The sequence below is a fragment of the Rattus norvegicus genome, chromosome 17 (assembly GCF_021556685.1).
Source record: "Rattus norvegicus strain SHRSP/BbbUtx chromosome 17, alternate assembly SHRSP_T2T, whole genome shotgun sequence".
Classification (NCBI taxonomy): domain Eukaryota; kingdom Metazoa; phylum Chordata; class Mammalia; order Rodentia; family Muridae; genus Rattus; species Rattus norvegicus.
Window position 1 is genome coordinate 92,364,432 of NC_141550.1, and position 17,638 is coordinate 92,382,069.

The 17,638-nt window shown below is 41.7% G+C and overlaps 1 protein-coding gene across 1 annotated transcript in view; it reads left to right on the forward strand.

Annotated features, from left to right (window-relative positions):
- Nucleotides 1–8,450: 8,450 nt before the first annotated feature.
- The window catches only part of LOC102549174 (ankyrin repeat domain-containing protein 26-like), a 57,346-nt gene continuing 48,158 nt past the window's right edge, over nucleotides 8,451–17,638 (forward strand). Inside the window, exons 1-4 of the mRNA XM_087591895.1 lie at nucleotides 8,451–8,895; nucleotides 15,324–15,438; nucleotides 15,590–15,763; nucleotides 17,335–17,441. Of these exons, the coding sequence (XP_087448021.1) occupies nucleotides 8,648–8,895; nucleotides 15,324–15,438; nucleotides 15,590–15,763; nucleotides 17,335–17,441 (644 nt within the window). The 5' untranslated portion in view covers nucleotides 8,451–8,647. The remainder of the gene's footprint in view (nucleotides 8,896–15,323; nucleotides 15,439–15,589; nucleotides 15,764–17,334; nucleotides 17,442–17,638) is intronic.

Consider the following 17,638-nt stretch of genomic DNA (forward strand, 5'->3'; position numbering starts at 1 on the left):
TTGATCTCGCTAGAGGATTTCATCAAAAGTTTCATGTACCTGCTTTTACTCTTCAACAAAAATTTAAAAATCTCTAGAGCTGCAGCTCGTGATGTGGTGTTAAGTTGCCAAAATTGTGTTCAATTTCACCACCCTCCTCATGTGGGTATTAACCCTCGTGGTCTGATCCAGCTAAAACTTTGGCAGATGGATGTCACACACATATCTCAATTTGGAAATTTAAAATATGCTCATGTTTCTGTTGATACCTGTTCTGGTATTATACACGCTACTCTGATGACTGGTGAAAAGGCTCGTAATGCCATTAGCCATTGCTTAAAGGCATGGGCAGCCTGGGGAAAGCCTGATAGTCTCAAGACAGACAACAGGCCTGCCTACACTGCAAAGTCCTTTCAGGCATTTTGCCAGACAATGCAGGTCAAACATACTACAAGATTGCCATACAATCCCCAAGGTCAAGGAATTGTGGAAAGAGTACATCGTACCTTAAAAGAGCTTATACAAAAACAAAAAGGGGGAATTGCCAGCAGCCGAACACCAAAAGAACAACTTCCTTTTTACTCTAAATTTCTTAATTCTGGATGCGCATGGCCGTTCTGCCACGGATCGCCATGCTGCTACTACACCTATAACTAATGTAGAAGTAAAGTGAAAGGATGTCTTAACTGATGAATGGCGTGGCCCAGATCCCGTGATTTCGAGATCTAGGGGAGCGATTTGTGTTTTTCCGCAGAATCAAGAAAATCCAATTTGGGTACCTGAGCGTTTGACTCAAAGATTGTCTTCTGCTCTTCCTGAAGATGAGACTACGAACCCTACTATTACTACTGGGAATGATAATACAGGTTAATTCGCTCACTCTGTGGGCTATTGCCAGATCCTGGCCAGTACCCATGCCAGTTCATAGCAATTCTACTGTTTTGAGAATAAGACTGACAAGCATAATCTCTGGCCTTGGTTTCAATGGGTGCTGTCCAATGAGCAAGGGTTATATACATCCCTGACCCCCTTTGCTAGGTTAATGGGAGAGAACTTCGTGCTGTATAATGTTTCAGCTACCAGAAAAAGGTGATACCAGGTTGATCAATATTCAATATAATAACCTCTTGGTAAATAATACTGCCACTAGTACTTCAGTATGTGCTAGATCACCTTTTTTCTGATAAGCACTAATGTAAGCAGTGGTGCTTTAAATTGTAATAGCTCTGATGTAGTCTGCTATTTAGCTGAATGCTGGGATGGCACTAATGACACCGCAGTGATAGTTAAGATTCCCTCCTTTGTGCCAATCCCAGTGGAGGCAAACCCAGATAGCTTTCCTATTCTTAATTTGCTGAGAGCCAAAAGAGATTTTGGAATTACGGTAGCCATAATTTCAGCCATTGTGCTGTCTGCTGCCGCAGCTACCACAGCTGAAATCGCTATGACCAATCAAATACAGACGGCTGAGACTGTCAATCAGATTGTAGAAAGAACTGCAGTGGTGCTAGAGATACAAGAAGAATTTAATACCCATTTGGCATCTGGCCTTCTATTAGCCAATCAAAGGATAGATTTAGTTCAAGAACAAATTGAAGCACTGTATCATATGACACAGCTGTCTTGTGTTTCCTCCCTTAGAGGTTTATGCATTATTCCTTTGTGAGCTAACTTTTCTCAGAATTTTCAACAGAGCAAAGAAATCTCGAATTATCTGAAAGGAAACTGGTCCATGAAAGCAGAGCAACTATCAAGACAATTGCTGATGCAGATTGCTGTCCTCAACAGCACTAGGCTGGACCCCATCACAGTTGAAGACTTTACCTCATGGATTACCAATGCTTTCTCCCTTTTCAAGGAGTGGGCGGGCATGTTTGTCCCGGGGAGCTATTGTCCTCCTGGGATGCGGAGTAGGTCTCTGGCTTATTGGCTGTTTAAAAAGAGAACATGCCAGACACAAAATGGTTGTTTACCAGGCTATGACCACCATTAAAAAGGGTGCTTCTCCCAACATATGGCTGGCCTCTTTGAAAGATCAAGAGTTCGCCCTAGATCATTTTTGTCACAGTCATGTGGAGTCATTGTATCCAGGGACGGGCAACTTTCCTCGAACTCGGACCAACCTAAGACACGGGGCCCGGTGGCGATAGGGTAACTCTATGACGGGTAAGGCCGAGTTTGGATGAGAACGACCTAAGACAGGAGCAATGACAAGATTGACGTGACACCCAGATCTAGACCAGTCATTTTATTAAACAAAAAAGGGGGAGATGTAGAGAGCGGCGCGGCGAAACAAAGATGGCGCCGACATCCAGCCTTGTCTGCAGGCTTGTCCCCTTGCTAGGGCTCCCTCTAGTGGTGAACAGCGGTACTGCACATGTGCGGTTTATTCACCAGGTGTTAGTTGACCGTTAATATGCTAATGAGGTGATTCATTCTCCGCCAATCCCTGGAGGACAAGTAGTGGGGTGATCCAAGCCCCACCAATCCCTGAGAGATAATTAGCATACTGTTGTCTATATAAGCCGAGCGATTTTGCTGCTCGGGGTCCCTGTTCAAGAGAGCTGTAACACTAAGAGAGCTGTAACACTAAGAAGAGCTGTAACACAGTAAAGGCTTGCTCGCAGAAGAATCCTGTTGCCGCGCGTCGTTCTTACTGGCGGGACATTGGGCGCGAGACAGGTTTTACGATGGCAAAGGTCTCACCTGGTCCTTGGTTGGCTGTAGGTGGAGTGGGGAACCTCCAGGGATACTTATCTGTTAATATAATGGGAAAGTCAGGAAAAGGTGTTATGCGAACAAGAGGTGATGAGCTTGAGCTTACACCATCCTTAATAGACTTTACCTTTGATTCCAATCTCAGTCACAACCTGGTATGTTGGTTTTCACCTGTAACCCCCACACGGGGGTCTACGGTATCTAAGGTAAGAATATCCTGAATTTCAAGAACATAGAGAGAACATGACCAACAAAAAGAAAAAGTTTAACAGACATCACAATAAAGCCTTGGGCCAGACCTGAATCAGCTCTACTCTCCGCACCAAGCTGATACTTACAACCTCTGTTCCTATCTTGTACTCTCCATCCACTAGTTCCCTTGGAAACTGACATGCCGTCGTTGGCTGAGGAGACCTCACTGAACCCAGATTTAAGCATAAGACTGCAGAGCTTGAAGTCAGAGGTTTAGCTGGCGGATTGTGGCATGTCAGCCCCAAAGCAACAGCTTGCTGCAAAAGGACAGCTTCCTGTCTGGAGCCCACCTGGACTTCTATGACAATTAAGCACATGTCTGTCCTGTGCTCACTGCACAACCCTGTTTTACATATATATGAGCCCTAAAATCCAGTCAGCAGGGAGGGGCTGGACCTGCTAGTCATCAGAAGACCTATGCAGATTCTTGAGAGAACTTTGATATGTATTTGTGCCCTCTGTTCCCAGGAGGAGAAGTTTAGAGCTGGGAAGGACAGGAGAAATGGAAGCACTGGAGAAAAGAGGTGAGACTGTGGTCAGTCTGTGGGGTGAGGAGGGTGAAATCTGATGCAGAGAGAGGACTGAGGGCATATGGTACTTGAATTACGTATCTTCACTATACTGTCTGTGTCCTGTGGTATTCACTGGTTCTCCCTTGACTCTAGTCCAAATACAGAGTTATGAGACAGATACAATAAAGTATGGGTTGTCCTTTGTGAAGGCTACCTACCCTCTTCTAGAGGGCCCAGAAGTGACACCTTGCTTCATTAGACGGGGTGTCCTGAGAACTTGACTGCTCTTATTTTCCAGAGCATAGCCAGAGAGCTGATCCCCTTTTTTCTTTCAGATCCACATACTGGTAAACACGGGTCCAAAATCAACAACATGGATATCTCAGAACACCTATGCCCTGCTGACAGTTCTGTCCGCACCCATCCACCTTTACTGACATTTTCTTGAGGATCTTAGAGCTAGTCAATGAGTATTGATTTGCAAGGGCCAACACACAGCAAAGAGCTCTGACCAGTGAGTGCTTAGATTTTCAATTCTAACACTTGCTCACCTGGCAGTGCTGTGAATAGGTCCCAGCTTCAGTGTCAAGCCCTTTTGAGAGTGTCCCTGTGGCCCTTGGCCTGTAGTGGTACATGCAGGCCAACATGCTTTTGGGGAAGAAAAACAAAGATCCCTGAAGAAAGTTCTGAGAGATCTGGTTCATGTGCAATCCACAGCCATGGGTTAGAAGTTTCACAGAGGCACTGGTCTGCAGTAAACCTCTTGGCACACCTGTGAGAAGAAGCATACAGTTTCCAATCATCAAAAACAAATAAACAACAAAAAGTGACTCAGCCCTGCTCTGCACCTGCTTTTTAAAAGAGCCTGCTGACTCTCATCGTGACCAGCAGAGGGGGTACTGGGGTTGTGCAGCATGGACCTGCCCTTCCTTTAGGGTGTGCCACAGTTGCTCAGGTCCTTCAGGAGTCCCCATGGTGGAAGGGGGTAGGGAACTTCTATCAGCCTTTCCAGTCCTTACCCTCTCTGGAAGGGCGAAGTCTGTGTTCAGATACCTGGGCTGCTGCTTACAAGCTGTTAACAAACAACAAGTTGCTCTGTGCCTGTGAGGCAGCCGTATATCACAATACACTTAAGCAAATCATAGCACCCATCCCATATGGCTATCTTGAGTGCTGAGTAGCTTAGTCTTTGTGTTTGGCCCTAAATGCCCCATGATTGATAAAGCCCCGGTGCCTCTCTATTTTTGACAATGTCAACTATAGCTAAGATTGGCTTCAAAATGTAGAATGACTTTGACCTTCTGATCCTCTTACATCTACCCAGAGTGCTGGGATTATAGGCATGCACAACCATACCTAGCTTTATGCAGTGATGGGGATGGATGCAAGATAGAAGTGTGCAAGCACTTCCAACTGAGCTACATTACCACTTCCACAACGGTTTCGTGACACCACACACACAGCCTTCTTTCTAAAAACCTAGGTGTCCTGCCCTTGTTGACCTGTGGCAAGATCTCTCACACACTGCACTTCTCCTGTGATAGGCTCTTCAAGTCAACCAAAGCTCCATCTGGATAGCTTGTCTCAGACCAGCAGGAAACACTGTTGTGGATTGCCCTGGTGCTGTTTGTATTTTGGGTTTATCTGTTTCCTCAAGAGAGACTGCCCCAGAAGAGGGGTAGACCACATACTCAGCTGATCCCACTGAACCTTCTCTTCCTTCTGACTGGTCAAATAAAGGCTACAGCTGATGCTTGGTCAAGAGAAGGACAAAGAGGACAGGAGGTCTCAGAGAGATGGAGGAAGAGGTGGTGGAAGGCAGAAGGAACAGAACAACATGGCTTGGGGTAACTGCAAGTAGCAAGTGGTCTCATAGCTGAGGAATAAATTAGTAGTGGTCCATCTTCCCAATCTAGGCATATAGCTTAGAAATATAATTACTGGGTTGCGTGCTTTTTTATATAGGCTTATTGGGGTAAGAAATTACTGCAATATTTGGAGCACCAACCTGTCTCTTAGAACTCAACTAACCTGAGATAAAAGTTCACCAGACCTCCCATACCCTGAATAAACTGCTGGGGCTGTGATCTAGCATTTCAGTAGTGTGTGGATGGAAAGCTGAGGATGTCTGAGGGGTGTATACAGAGCTGCTGACCGGCGCTCTCCCCAAGCCCTAGGCAGACTGCAGTATCAAGGGCAGCACTCCAGCCAGGAGTACCCCTTGCACAACATGGTTGGGGGTTCCCAGAGCTTAAAGAAGGACCAAAGATTCTGGGATGTGGCTTGCCTGTAGAAGGGCCATCATGGCTAACAAATCAATAATTAGCTTTCTAAAGCCTTTTCATGGACATAGTGGGATGATGCTGGCATGTCTGGCTGAGGGGACATCCCAGTCCTGGATCACCCCTGTTCCCCAAGTCTGAGCAGGAAGCAGAATGGCCAGACTACTGCCAAACAAAGGTTGGATGGTCCAGAAGAGAAGAAAGGTACAACAGTTTCTGGATCAGGCGACAGGAGATTTTTAGATACTTAAAGATGGGATGCTAGAGCTGTGAGGCAGGAGTGGGTGAGCAAAACCATGATGGAGAAAGAGCCAGAAACATGGGACAGAGAGGAAAGCAGTAATATCCTGAGGGACAGAGAGACAGATGCTGATGATGGAAAAGGCCACACACTCATACTTTCACATGTACACACACGCACACACATGCACACACACACGCACACACATGCACACACACATGCACACGCACACACACACGCACACGCATGCACACACGCACACGCGCACACACACGCACACACGCACTCACACACGCACACACGCACACGCACACACGCACACACACACGCACACACACGCACACACGCACACGCACACACGCGCACACACGTGCACACACACGCACACATGCACATACACGCGCACGCGCACACACACACGGCACGCACACACACACACACGTGCACGCGCACATGCACGTGCACATGCACGCACACACGCACACACACATGCGCACACACACGCACACGCACACACACGCACACATGCACACACGCGCGCATGCGCACACACATTCGCACACACACGCACACACACACGCACACACGCACACACACGCACATACACGCACACACACACGCACACACGCGCGCACAGAGGCATGTGCTCATGAAGCCAGTCTGGGACTTGCTGTAATTAATCCCATTATATATGCAAAACTGTGACCTCGGCTGCATAGGCAGCATGGAGCTGCTACCTGTATATCAGACAGTTCCTGATGTTGAAGTCAGAGGGAGAAGTGTGTGAAAGAATGTGAGTGAGATAAGGGGATTTGGGAGGGCATGGTACTTCAGAGATTTGTGAGGCCTCAGCAGGCAGAGAGAGAGAGATTCCAAGATCTCAGAAGACTCTCCAGAAATCCATACCCTAGGATACAGGTCCAGTTCCTCTCAGGCAGAGGTCCAGATATAGAAACCTGCTCACTAGTCTGGTTAGGTCCCTGAGAGCCAGGTGACCCTGGGACATAACTAGTTGTTCTCATGTCTTTATGAGGAGATTGTTAGGTAGGCTGCCAGTCCTCGGCCTTTTAATATTTTCTGTTATGTGTATGGTGTGTGTGGGTAGGGTGTGTATCTGGGGTTCAGTGGAGTCATCTCTCCTATTCTACCTTCAAGGATTTTGAGGATAGATTTCTGTTCACCTGGCTTACAGGGCCAATGTTTTTATCCACTGAATCATTTCACTGCCATCCCCAAGCCCAATTTGGGCTTGTCTACAGTCTGCTTCCTAGGAGTTCCTTTCTGTGTCCATCTCTGACTTGTGGGATGTACTAGACACATCCACGACACCAGAATACTATCTTCAGTCACCTTGGCTCTTTTTCTTGTGGGACCTGAGGATGGTCTTCGCCCTTGAATCTGGATTGCCTGAAAACTGGGAACCTTAAGACTGTGAGCCTGTAGATTTTAATGGCTGCAACTCTTTCTGTAGGGGTTATAGGACCATTTAAGTAGCTTATCTGGTCCTGATTTAACCTTGGTAAGTGTCTACCTAGAAAATCACCCATTTCCTTTAGACTTTCCAATTTTGTGGCATACAGGCTTTTCAGGTAAGACCTAATGAGTTTTTGAGTTTCCTCAGTGTCTGTTTTTATATTTCCCTTTTGATTTCTGATTTTGTTAATATGGATATTATCTCTCTGCCTTTTATTTAGTTTGGAAAAGGGTTTGTCTATCTTGTTGATATCCTCAAAGAACCAGCTCTTGGTTTTGTTGATTCTTTGCCTTGTACTGTTTGTTCCTAATTGAATGATATCAGTCCCAAGTTTGATTATTTTCTTTATCTACTCTTTTTGGGTGTGTTTGCTTCCCTTTTCTAGAACTTTCATGTATACATTTAAATTATTATGAGAAATCTCCAAATTTTTAAAATGAAGGTACTTAGTACTATGAACTTTCTTCTTAGCACTACTTTTGTACCCTCCCACAAGTTTGTGCATGTTGTACCTTCACTTTCAGTGAATTCTAGAAAGTTTGATTTCTTTCTTTATCTCTTCTTTGACCTACTGTACATTAAGTAGAGAGCAAGAAAAAGAACTATGTGGCTTTTGGCACTCTTTCTGGAGTCACCAAAGTCATCTTCCTTGCCGGGTGACTTCAGCTAAATCCCCATAGAGAGTAGAGGGGCTCAGTGGCTTTTTTCCTTAGAAATGAAGGCAAACAAGAGGACAGTGTGACTGACATGTTTTAGAAAATTATTCTTGGAAACTAAACCAGTGCAGGCTGGAGGAGCCGCGAACAAAGGCCTTTCAGAGACAAGGTCTTGAGTGGTTGAGTTAGTAAGGCAATTTACAAGATCAGGTCTCGTGTATGCACAACAAGCATGCTGAGAACCTCAATCACAGCTGTTTGGTTTAAGCTTTCCCGCTGGTCAGAGTGCGCATGCCCGTGTTTAGATGCGTTGCTTGGCAACAGTGGGAGAACTTCAGTTGACAGGAGTACTTGTGCTGCCTGGACTGTATCCTACTGAGCTTGCTTGTGGGTGTTTTGTCCTCTTGTTGCTGGCAGTGGCGACAAGAAACACTTTCAGAATTATATCAGTGTTTTGCTTCTGAGGGTGGCCAACAGCCAAGGGGGAGGGGAGGGTTTGGGGTGACTCGGGGTGGTGGGTGGGGAACTCCACCATGAAGAAGTTGTGCTGCTGGAATCAAAGGCAGTCTTCCTCTGACTCCTCCACCAGCCAGAGGGAATCCTTCCCGGTTCCTGGGAGACCATGTTGGAGTACTACTAGCCTCTGCTCCCTCAGACAGCTCAGAAACTACAAAGCCTTCGGAAAGATTCACAAGGCTGCTCTTGTGGGTGATGTCGCCACGGTTCAGCGCAGACTCAGACTTGGGAAAAATGGCACCAATGACCGAGACAGGAATGACAGGTGAATGGGGCTGGGAGTCAGGGGCAAGTGGCTGGCTGGTAGGCAGTTGGAGAAAGAAAATTGTCAGCCTCCCTAAGTAGCCCGAAGGACTAGGACGAGGAGGGAACTGCCAATGCCTTCAGTGCAGGCGACTAGTATGTTGACCTTTGTAGTTAAGATGTCTTGACCGTTATTCTACTGTTGCCTGAAGTCGGGGAGGAGGGCGCTGTCTACCTAAAGCTCTTCTCCAACCAACTCCTTTTGTTCTAAATTTCTTAATGTTTTGATATCTAACCCTTCTTCTTTTCTGTGGCTGTCTGATTTACCTGTTTCTTTCCCAGGCACTATAGTAGGCTGACCTCATTTTCATCCACATGTCATTAAATTTTATTCCTTCAGTCCCCCAAAGTAACTCACTTTAAAGTAATAGATACCCTTTCAATTTGGAGTCTGAGTACACCTATGGGAAATATATGGAGAACCAACATGGATTCCACTTACTCTTTGTAATCATTTTCAAAGGATGTCTCTAGCTGAATATCAGGCTTCTGGGAACTGTGGTCTTAGACATACAGGACCACAAGGCTTATCTTTTGGATGTTTAGCTCTCCTTGGCCTGTGGAGGCCACATAGGCTGCTGCCCCTTCACTCCTACCTGACTTTTATATTTCTTTGTTGTTAAATCATCTGAAAACTATAATGTAGCTTTGATTTTACCTCAGGTCTTTTGTATAGAGTAGTTTGTTCCCTTAATTTTCTCAATCTGTACCTCACAAAGATTTCAAATCTAATATGCCATCCTAATAAGATGGCACCTTAATTTTCTTATCTGTGATTTCTGTCATGAAACATGAAATTTCTTGGGAAGAGCCAGTTTATGAATACTGCATGTGTAATAATTCTTATATCCTATTTATCTGTATATTGATATATTCTACTAATAACTGATTCCTCTAGATTTATAAAACAGCTAATAATGCAAAGCTGAAGGTTTATTAATTAATCAATTTATTATATACACAAAAATAACTAGACTATTTTAGTTGCAGTTTTCTGAAAATAAGATACTGAATATGTTTATCTCAAACTTATTTCCATTTATACAAGGTTTTCTTCAAGAGGTTTAATAATGACTGCAGTCATAATATTGAGAAAAACATTAAAAATAAAAAGTTGTTCATTTAATTTGATATTAGCTCTTGGTTTGATGTATATTGCTTTTGCTATGTTTAGGTATGGGCCTTGAATTCCTGATCTTTCCAATACTTTTAACATGAAGGGGTGTTTTACTTTGTCAAATGCTTTTTCAGCAGCTAGTGAGATGACCATGTGTTTTTTTTTATTTTGAGTTTGTTTATATAGTGGATTACTTTAATGGATTTTTGTATATTGGACCAACCTTGCATCCCTGAGATGAAGTCTACTCAATCCTGGTGAATGATGATTTGACAGGTTCTTGGATTCGGTTTGGGAGAATTTTGTTATTTCTGCATCGATATTCATAAGGGACATTGGTCTGAACTCTTTCTTTGTTAGGTCCTTGTGTGGTTTAGGTAACAGAATAACTGTGGCTTCATAGAATGAATTAGGTAGTGTTCCTTCTGTTTCAATTTTATGGAATAGTTTGAGGAGTGTTGGTATTAGCTGCTGTACTTTGAAGGTCTGGTAGAATTCTGTACTAAAGCCATCTGGTCCTGGGCTATTTTTGGTTGGGAGGTATTTAATAGCTTCTATGTTTTTAGGGGATATGAGCCTGTTTAGAAAGTTTACCTGCTCTTCATTTAACTTTGGTACCAGGAATCTCTTTAGAAAAACCATCCATTTCATCTAGATTTTCCAAGTTTGTTGACTATAGACTTTTGTAGTAGGATCTGATGTTTTTTTTTTAATTTCTTCAGTTTATGTTGTTCTGTCTCCCTTTTTATTTCTGATTTTGTTAACAGGAGTACTGTCTCTGGCTTAGTTTGTCTGGGGTTTTATCTATCTTGGTGATTTTCCCAAAGAAACAGCTTTTGGTTTTGTTGATTCTTTGTATCACCCAATAGAGGGTAATATTCAAAATATATAAAGAAGTCAAGAAGGTGAGGGAAAAATCAGAGGTTTTAACAGAAAAAAGCAAAAGTGGCTTCATGAAGTCAGAAAAATATAAACATGGTAATAAGAGTTTAACTATGAGCTTCATAAAAGTTGTGTGCATTTGCATGCTGGAAAATTTTGTACAGGGTTGTCATTTACCTTTCATCGTGTTGGGTAAACACTGAATGATTATGTAAGTCCATTTATGAATACCAGCAGTTTCAAAATCCAATTGGTACAATCTTTGACAACTTTATTCTCTCTTAGGCAGAATATGTACAGTATTGTATATATTACTCATTCCCCATTGCCGTACTCCTATTTATGGTATTATTTGGATTTCATCCTTCTGTCAGTTACTCCTGATGAAACTTTTAAAAAGTCACTTAACTATTGCCATAGCTTCATTTCTGTTACTGTGATCTTAACAAAGCAACATACTGGAGGAAAGGGGTTATTTGGCTTACAGTTCTCCATTACAGTTCATTATAGTGGGGAAATCAGAGACAGGATCTGTTCATACCTCATCCACTTGAGAAAGGAATGAAACAAAAGCAGCCTATTTTTTTTAATATTGGTTATTTTATTTACATTTCAAATGTCATCCTATTTCTTGGATTCCCTTACACAAACCCCAGATCACATTCTTCCCTGCTTCTATGAGCGTGCTTTTCCACCACTCACCTACTCCTGCCTTACCACCCTAGCATCCCTCTATTCTGGGCTATTGAGCCTCTGCATTTCCAAGGGCCTCCCTTTGATGTCAGATAAGGCAATCCTCTGCTACATATGCACCTGGAGGCAGGGGTCTGTCCATGTGTAAGGGACAAAGAATGGAGCAGAGACTGAAGGAAAGGCCATCCAGAGAAGGCCTCAGCTAGGGGTCCATCTCATCTACAGACTCCAATCTCAGACACTATTGCTGATGCCAAGAAGATCCTGCTGACAGGAGCTTGTTATAACTGTCCCCTGAGAGACTCTGCCAGAGCCTGACCAATAGGGATGTGGAAACTGGTAGCCAACCATCAGATTGAGTGTGGGGACCCCAAGGGAAGAGTTAGGGGAAGAACCGAAGGGGCTGAAGGTTTTTGGGGTCCCATAGGAAGAACAACGATATCAACCAACCAGACCCCCCAGAACTCCCAGGGACTAAACCATCAACCAAAAAGCAACCTATTCACTATTAGTTCTCATTACTCATCCTATGTACCTTTAGCACCTAGAGTGTGTCTTTCACATAGTTAAAAAGAAAGTAACCCCCAGACATCTCCCACAGCAAACCTGATGTGGAGAATTCCACTGTTAAGGCTCTGGTTTCAGGGGATTCTAAGTTGTGGCAAGTTATTATTGAAAAATAATTCAACATAGCTTCCTAGATGTTGGAATACATGTGTATTTCAATAAATGAAATCATGAATAACCCATATTGTAACTATTTAAATGAAAAACTTCTCATAACTGTGTGTCTTGATGTGGAGATAATAAAACAGAAACTTAAAGATTAGCTAACATCATTCATCCAGAACACATATAGGCACATACACCCCCCACACACACAATGCACTCATGCTCAATACCCAGACATCATCCACATTCCCAGAAACCCCGTATATATGCACACACACAGAGATATAAAGACACACACACACACACACACACAGAAGCATATGTACCCAGGTACACATACTCACACACATGCACACACAGATATAAACACACCATTAACCCTGTACATACAGAGATATATGACACAAAAAACCACACAGACATGCCCACAATGCCCACAGGTACACACACTCACACATACTTGCACACACACATACACACATGTATGTCCATATGTGCACACACACACCCTACACATACACACACATGTGCACATACCACACACATGCAAACACACAGGGACACATGCACACACAATCACACATACATGCACACACATAAACACATGTATTCCCATATGTGCACACACACACTCCACAGATGCACACACATACACATGTACATGCACCACACACATGCACACACACAGGGATACACACATGCACACACACAGACAGACAGACACATACAAACTCATATACACTCACATACCCACACAATGCAAACAGGCACATATATACACACACTACACATATAAACACTGTAATATACATTCAAAAACTCAGAGACACAAACATACATGAAAATGACTTTAGTTCAAAGAATCAAAGTAGACTAGAACCAAATGCCACTGTAAAGGTTTTACAGTTAAGTTCATGTGCTCTTTTGTTAATGTCATTTCCTCATGTTAGGGGAAGAGAGTGACTACAGAGAGTATGTTTATAAATTAAGATATGGCCTGCTGATAAAACAACTGTAAGTGCAGTCTTACTCATTCCTTGATTTATGGATTGTGAGTGATAATTAATAAAATTGTTAATTAGATATATTAAAATGCTCACAATTTTTAAATATAAATCATTGAATTGCTAAACTTTATCTATTCTTTTTACTCAGTAGTTCACCAAATTCACTTTGATTCTCTACTATGTAGCACACTTATTCAATGGCCTGTAAATGTAAAAGTGTGCAGATTTACCTGTGCTGATTAGAAAGTGGGAGAAATGAGACTCAAGTCCAACTGAAACTTTACCTCTTTCCTTTCAATTAACAACATTTCTGAAATTAGGAAATTGTAAAGAGTAGCTAGCATAAAAAATTATACCACTGTCACAAATTACTATCCAATAATTTAAATTATTAATTAATTGAAACTTTTCATCTCTAAACATTGTATAAATTTAAATAATGAATAAAATTATCCATACTTTCTCATTTGAGTCCTGGTTTTTCTTTGGCTAAAGATTTAGAAATCAAAGAAAGAATTATTTTTCTGATATATTATTATCATCACATCCTCGTTACCTACCATATTTCCACATCTCGAATGTATTTAAACATTATGACTAGGACTCCCAGAAAATGTAAGCACAGTTGGTTGTGATTCTTACTAATTTTATGCATTATGAAATCTAAAACTTGCTATCAAGTAAAGCCCATATGTGATGAATTAATAAGGCACATCATAAGGTAAAGTTGTCAGAGTATGAGAAGAACAGGGTCATAGTCCAGGCACAGTGTGCTCACTTGTAATGCCCAGTACCAGTGGAAGGATTGAAACTTTAAAGCTCCTGAGACACATGGTGAATTCAAGAGCAGCCCAAGCTCTGTAGAAAGGCTGTGTCTCAACGCAAACATATCCAAGCATCTAAATACTGAGCAGTTAGTTTCACGGTACAGACTGCTCAAAATGCTTTGCATGTGTGTTTGTTCAATATTCCCACTGTGACCTGTGAGACGAGCATATTTTGATTGACTTTTTATGTATGAGGGGTTAGGTGTGGAGAGATTAAAGCAATGGGTAGCAACAGAGTTTAAAGTAGGATTAGAATCCAAATTGAGGTAAGTTCTAATTCAGAAAGGTTCCTTTGGCCAAGTGTGCTGGATGGTTTTAGGTAAACTTGACACAAGCTAAAGTCATCAGAGAGGAGATGACTAAAAGTGTCTCCATAAGATCTGGCTGTAGCAATCCTGGAGGGCATTTTCTTAATTAGTGATTGATGGTGGAGGACCCAGCCCATTGTGGGTGGTGCCATCCCTTGGCTGGTGGTTCTGGTTTCCATAAGAACTCAGGCTCAGAAAAAGATGGAGAGCAAGCAAGTAAGCAGCACTCCTCCATGGCTTGCGATAATCAGCTACTGCCTACAGGTTTCTCCCATTTGAATAGCTACCCTCACAGCTTTTAGAGATAAACTGTTTTCTGGAACTGTGTGTGAAATAAGTCCATTCACTCCCAAGTAGTTTTGATCATGGTGTTTATCACACGGTGGCAATCCTAAATATGACAGCTTGTTATTAGCTTAGAGGGGCATTGCCATGAGAGAGCTGACCATGTCTTTTGGGGAGGATTAAAGAAGGACTTTGGAATAATGTGCAAGAAAAGCACTGAGTGTTCAGTAGTTGGTGAGTTGTTCTGTAGGATCTTGGTAGATAAGAATGTTGAGTGTAATTCATTGGATGGAGCCTGGCTTAGGGAATCTTCAGAGCGATGCATAAAGACTCTATCAGGGCCATTTCTATTTTCTTACCCATGTTGCTTTGATCATATCATATTCTTTCATTGCAGCCATGGAAACCTAAGTAAGACTTCAGACATTTTCAGCTCAGTGGTGGCACCCTTGCCTCCCATGCAGAGATGTATGTGCCATGTTTTCAACACTAAAAAAATTCTCTTAATTGGCTGCCCTAAGTTAATGAAAATTTCATGAATAATTGTGTGGTTTTGACCTAGTTTTGTAAAAATTCTTAACAAGTTTTCATTTTCACAGGACTATTTTGCACTATGCCTGTGCACATGGCCATCCTCAAGTAGTTGCTCTCCTATTAAAGTGGAATTGTGACATTGATCTCCGTGACAGTGACAACAGCACAGCACTAATTAAGGTAAACAGCATTGAACACTTTCAGTGTGAAACATATTTGATGGGAATTCTGGGAATAAACCTGATCTCAGCTAAATGCAAATAATTATTGAAATCTATGAAATTTTTGTTTTTCTCATTTTCTAAACTATTTCTTGATTTAATTCCCACAGGCTTCACAGTATGAGCAGGAAGAATGTTTGGCCATTTTATTAGAACACGGGGCAGATCCAAATGCTATGGACAATAGTGGGAACACGGCACTACACTATGCTGTTTGGCATAACAATACCTCAATGGCAACCAAATTGCTGGCACATCATGCTGACATCAATATAAGGAATGAGGTAGAGACCGCACAGCTTTGATTTACAGACTATGTGCACTAGGTGTACTTTAAATTTTATATATGTATATGTATATATATATATATATATACATCTCTCTCTCTCTCTCTCTCTCTCTCTCTCTCTCTCTCTCTCTCTGTGTGTGTGTGTGTTTCAAGTCAAATAAGGTTTTCACATAAATACTTAAAAATATTTTGTTGTAGTCCTGATAGAGGATTGACATAAGAATCTCACAAATAAATGTAATAAGTGAATTTTATAAATCTCACAAACTTAAGACAACTCTAGAACAGTCAGATTTGATGGAACTCCTTCCTCCCTAGATTTCCTTTCCAAAGACACTGCACTCTCTGTCCTTCCTTTAGTCACTTGATGAACATTATAAAGAGATTTATTGCCTCCATCCATGGTAATTCTGATGATCATTCCAATTCCCTCATGGGTAATCTTGTAACTATAGCCTTTCAGGATTTCATGTTGCCTTATGCTACCCATGCATCAGATGAACAAGCATCAATAAGACACAGGGTTTCTACATTACAAATGTCTCAGTTATGAATCTTCTTGTCAGATTAAGTTGCATGGGATCCATCTTGGCATGTCAGTTCATTTCATAGAGCTCTGACAACTCTGGACTTTCAGTTGTAATTAGATAACCACATCATCATTTGTCCCTTAGTTTATGAGACACAATCTTAGACAATCATGGTTGACCTTGAATTTTTTATGTAGATCAGGATGACATTGAACTTGTATCTTCCTTCACCCTTGACGTGCTGGGCTTTTGGGCATTCACCATCATACCTAGAGTGTGGTATTCTCTTTGCAATTAATTTCCAACTAAATACTTATTTTGGTGATGATGCTGTATAAGTGAAGTAAAAACAAGTATTGGAGAAGATGTCCAAGGGTATATTGTCAATTTACTTCATTTTATGCTGATTTTCATTAGAGGTTTATTGTAAAGAACTTCCAAATAAAAAACCTAATGCCCCAAATTTAATTATGGTAAAAAAGTTTACAGTATTTTCCTTGAGAAAATAGTTAAATTGTGCAGGGTTTAATACTTCATATTCGAAAGAATATTATTTTCACAGAATATCAAGGCTCACATGTATGCCAGGTTCATTTGTTAGAGAAATAATATAAATGTGTATACAGTAGGTCAGGTGTGGAAGAAATACTGTGATGTGTTATCTTTTCTACATGGTGCTTTTGTGACAAGCATGGTCTGCTTCAGTGACTTGGAGTTGACAGCATTACAGAATCATGCACATTCTCATTAGCTTATGAAAGAAAATGTTTAGATTCTAGTTGTGGTATCTGGAACCCATGGGCAGATATTTTGTTTCAAATGGTTCACTAAGACAAAGGTTGTTAATTAAGTGACACAGGTATCAAATGTAATCTCATGGGTTATGAAGAATGAATCTTTGTGAGAGTACTGTGTAGCAAGAATGTCAAGGATGTGGCTTACTGAACCACAGAAGACATGAGCTCCACTGTATCTTCCATAGTATTTTCTGTTGAGAAATATTAAGTTCTCAGAGTTAATAATTTATTTTTTGTAGGATAGCTTTACACCTGTTATACTGGCTCTAATAAAGAACAATGAAAACCTGGCAAAATTTTTAGAAGACCAGAGAAAAAAGATACAGGAACCTGATGAATTAGACAGGTAAAGTGGTTAATTCTTTTATTTTTAGGTCTTTACGGGATTCTATAGCGGGTATAATCTCTGAAGCCCTGTTGTTGGAGTTCCTAATACTATTAAATTGGTAGAAAAACCCCACATAGTCCAGATATTAAAATTAAAAAATATACCTGGATTGGACATTCTAGCATTGTACCAACTTACTCACCAGCTATGAGACC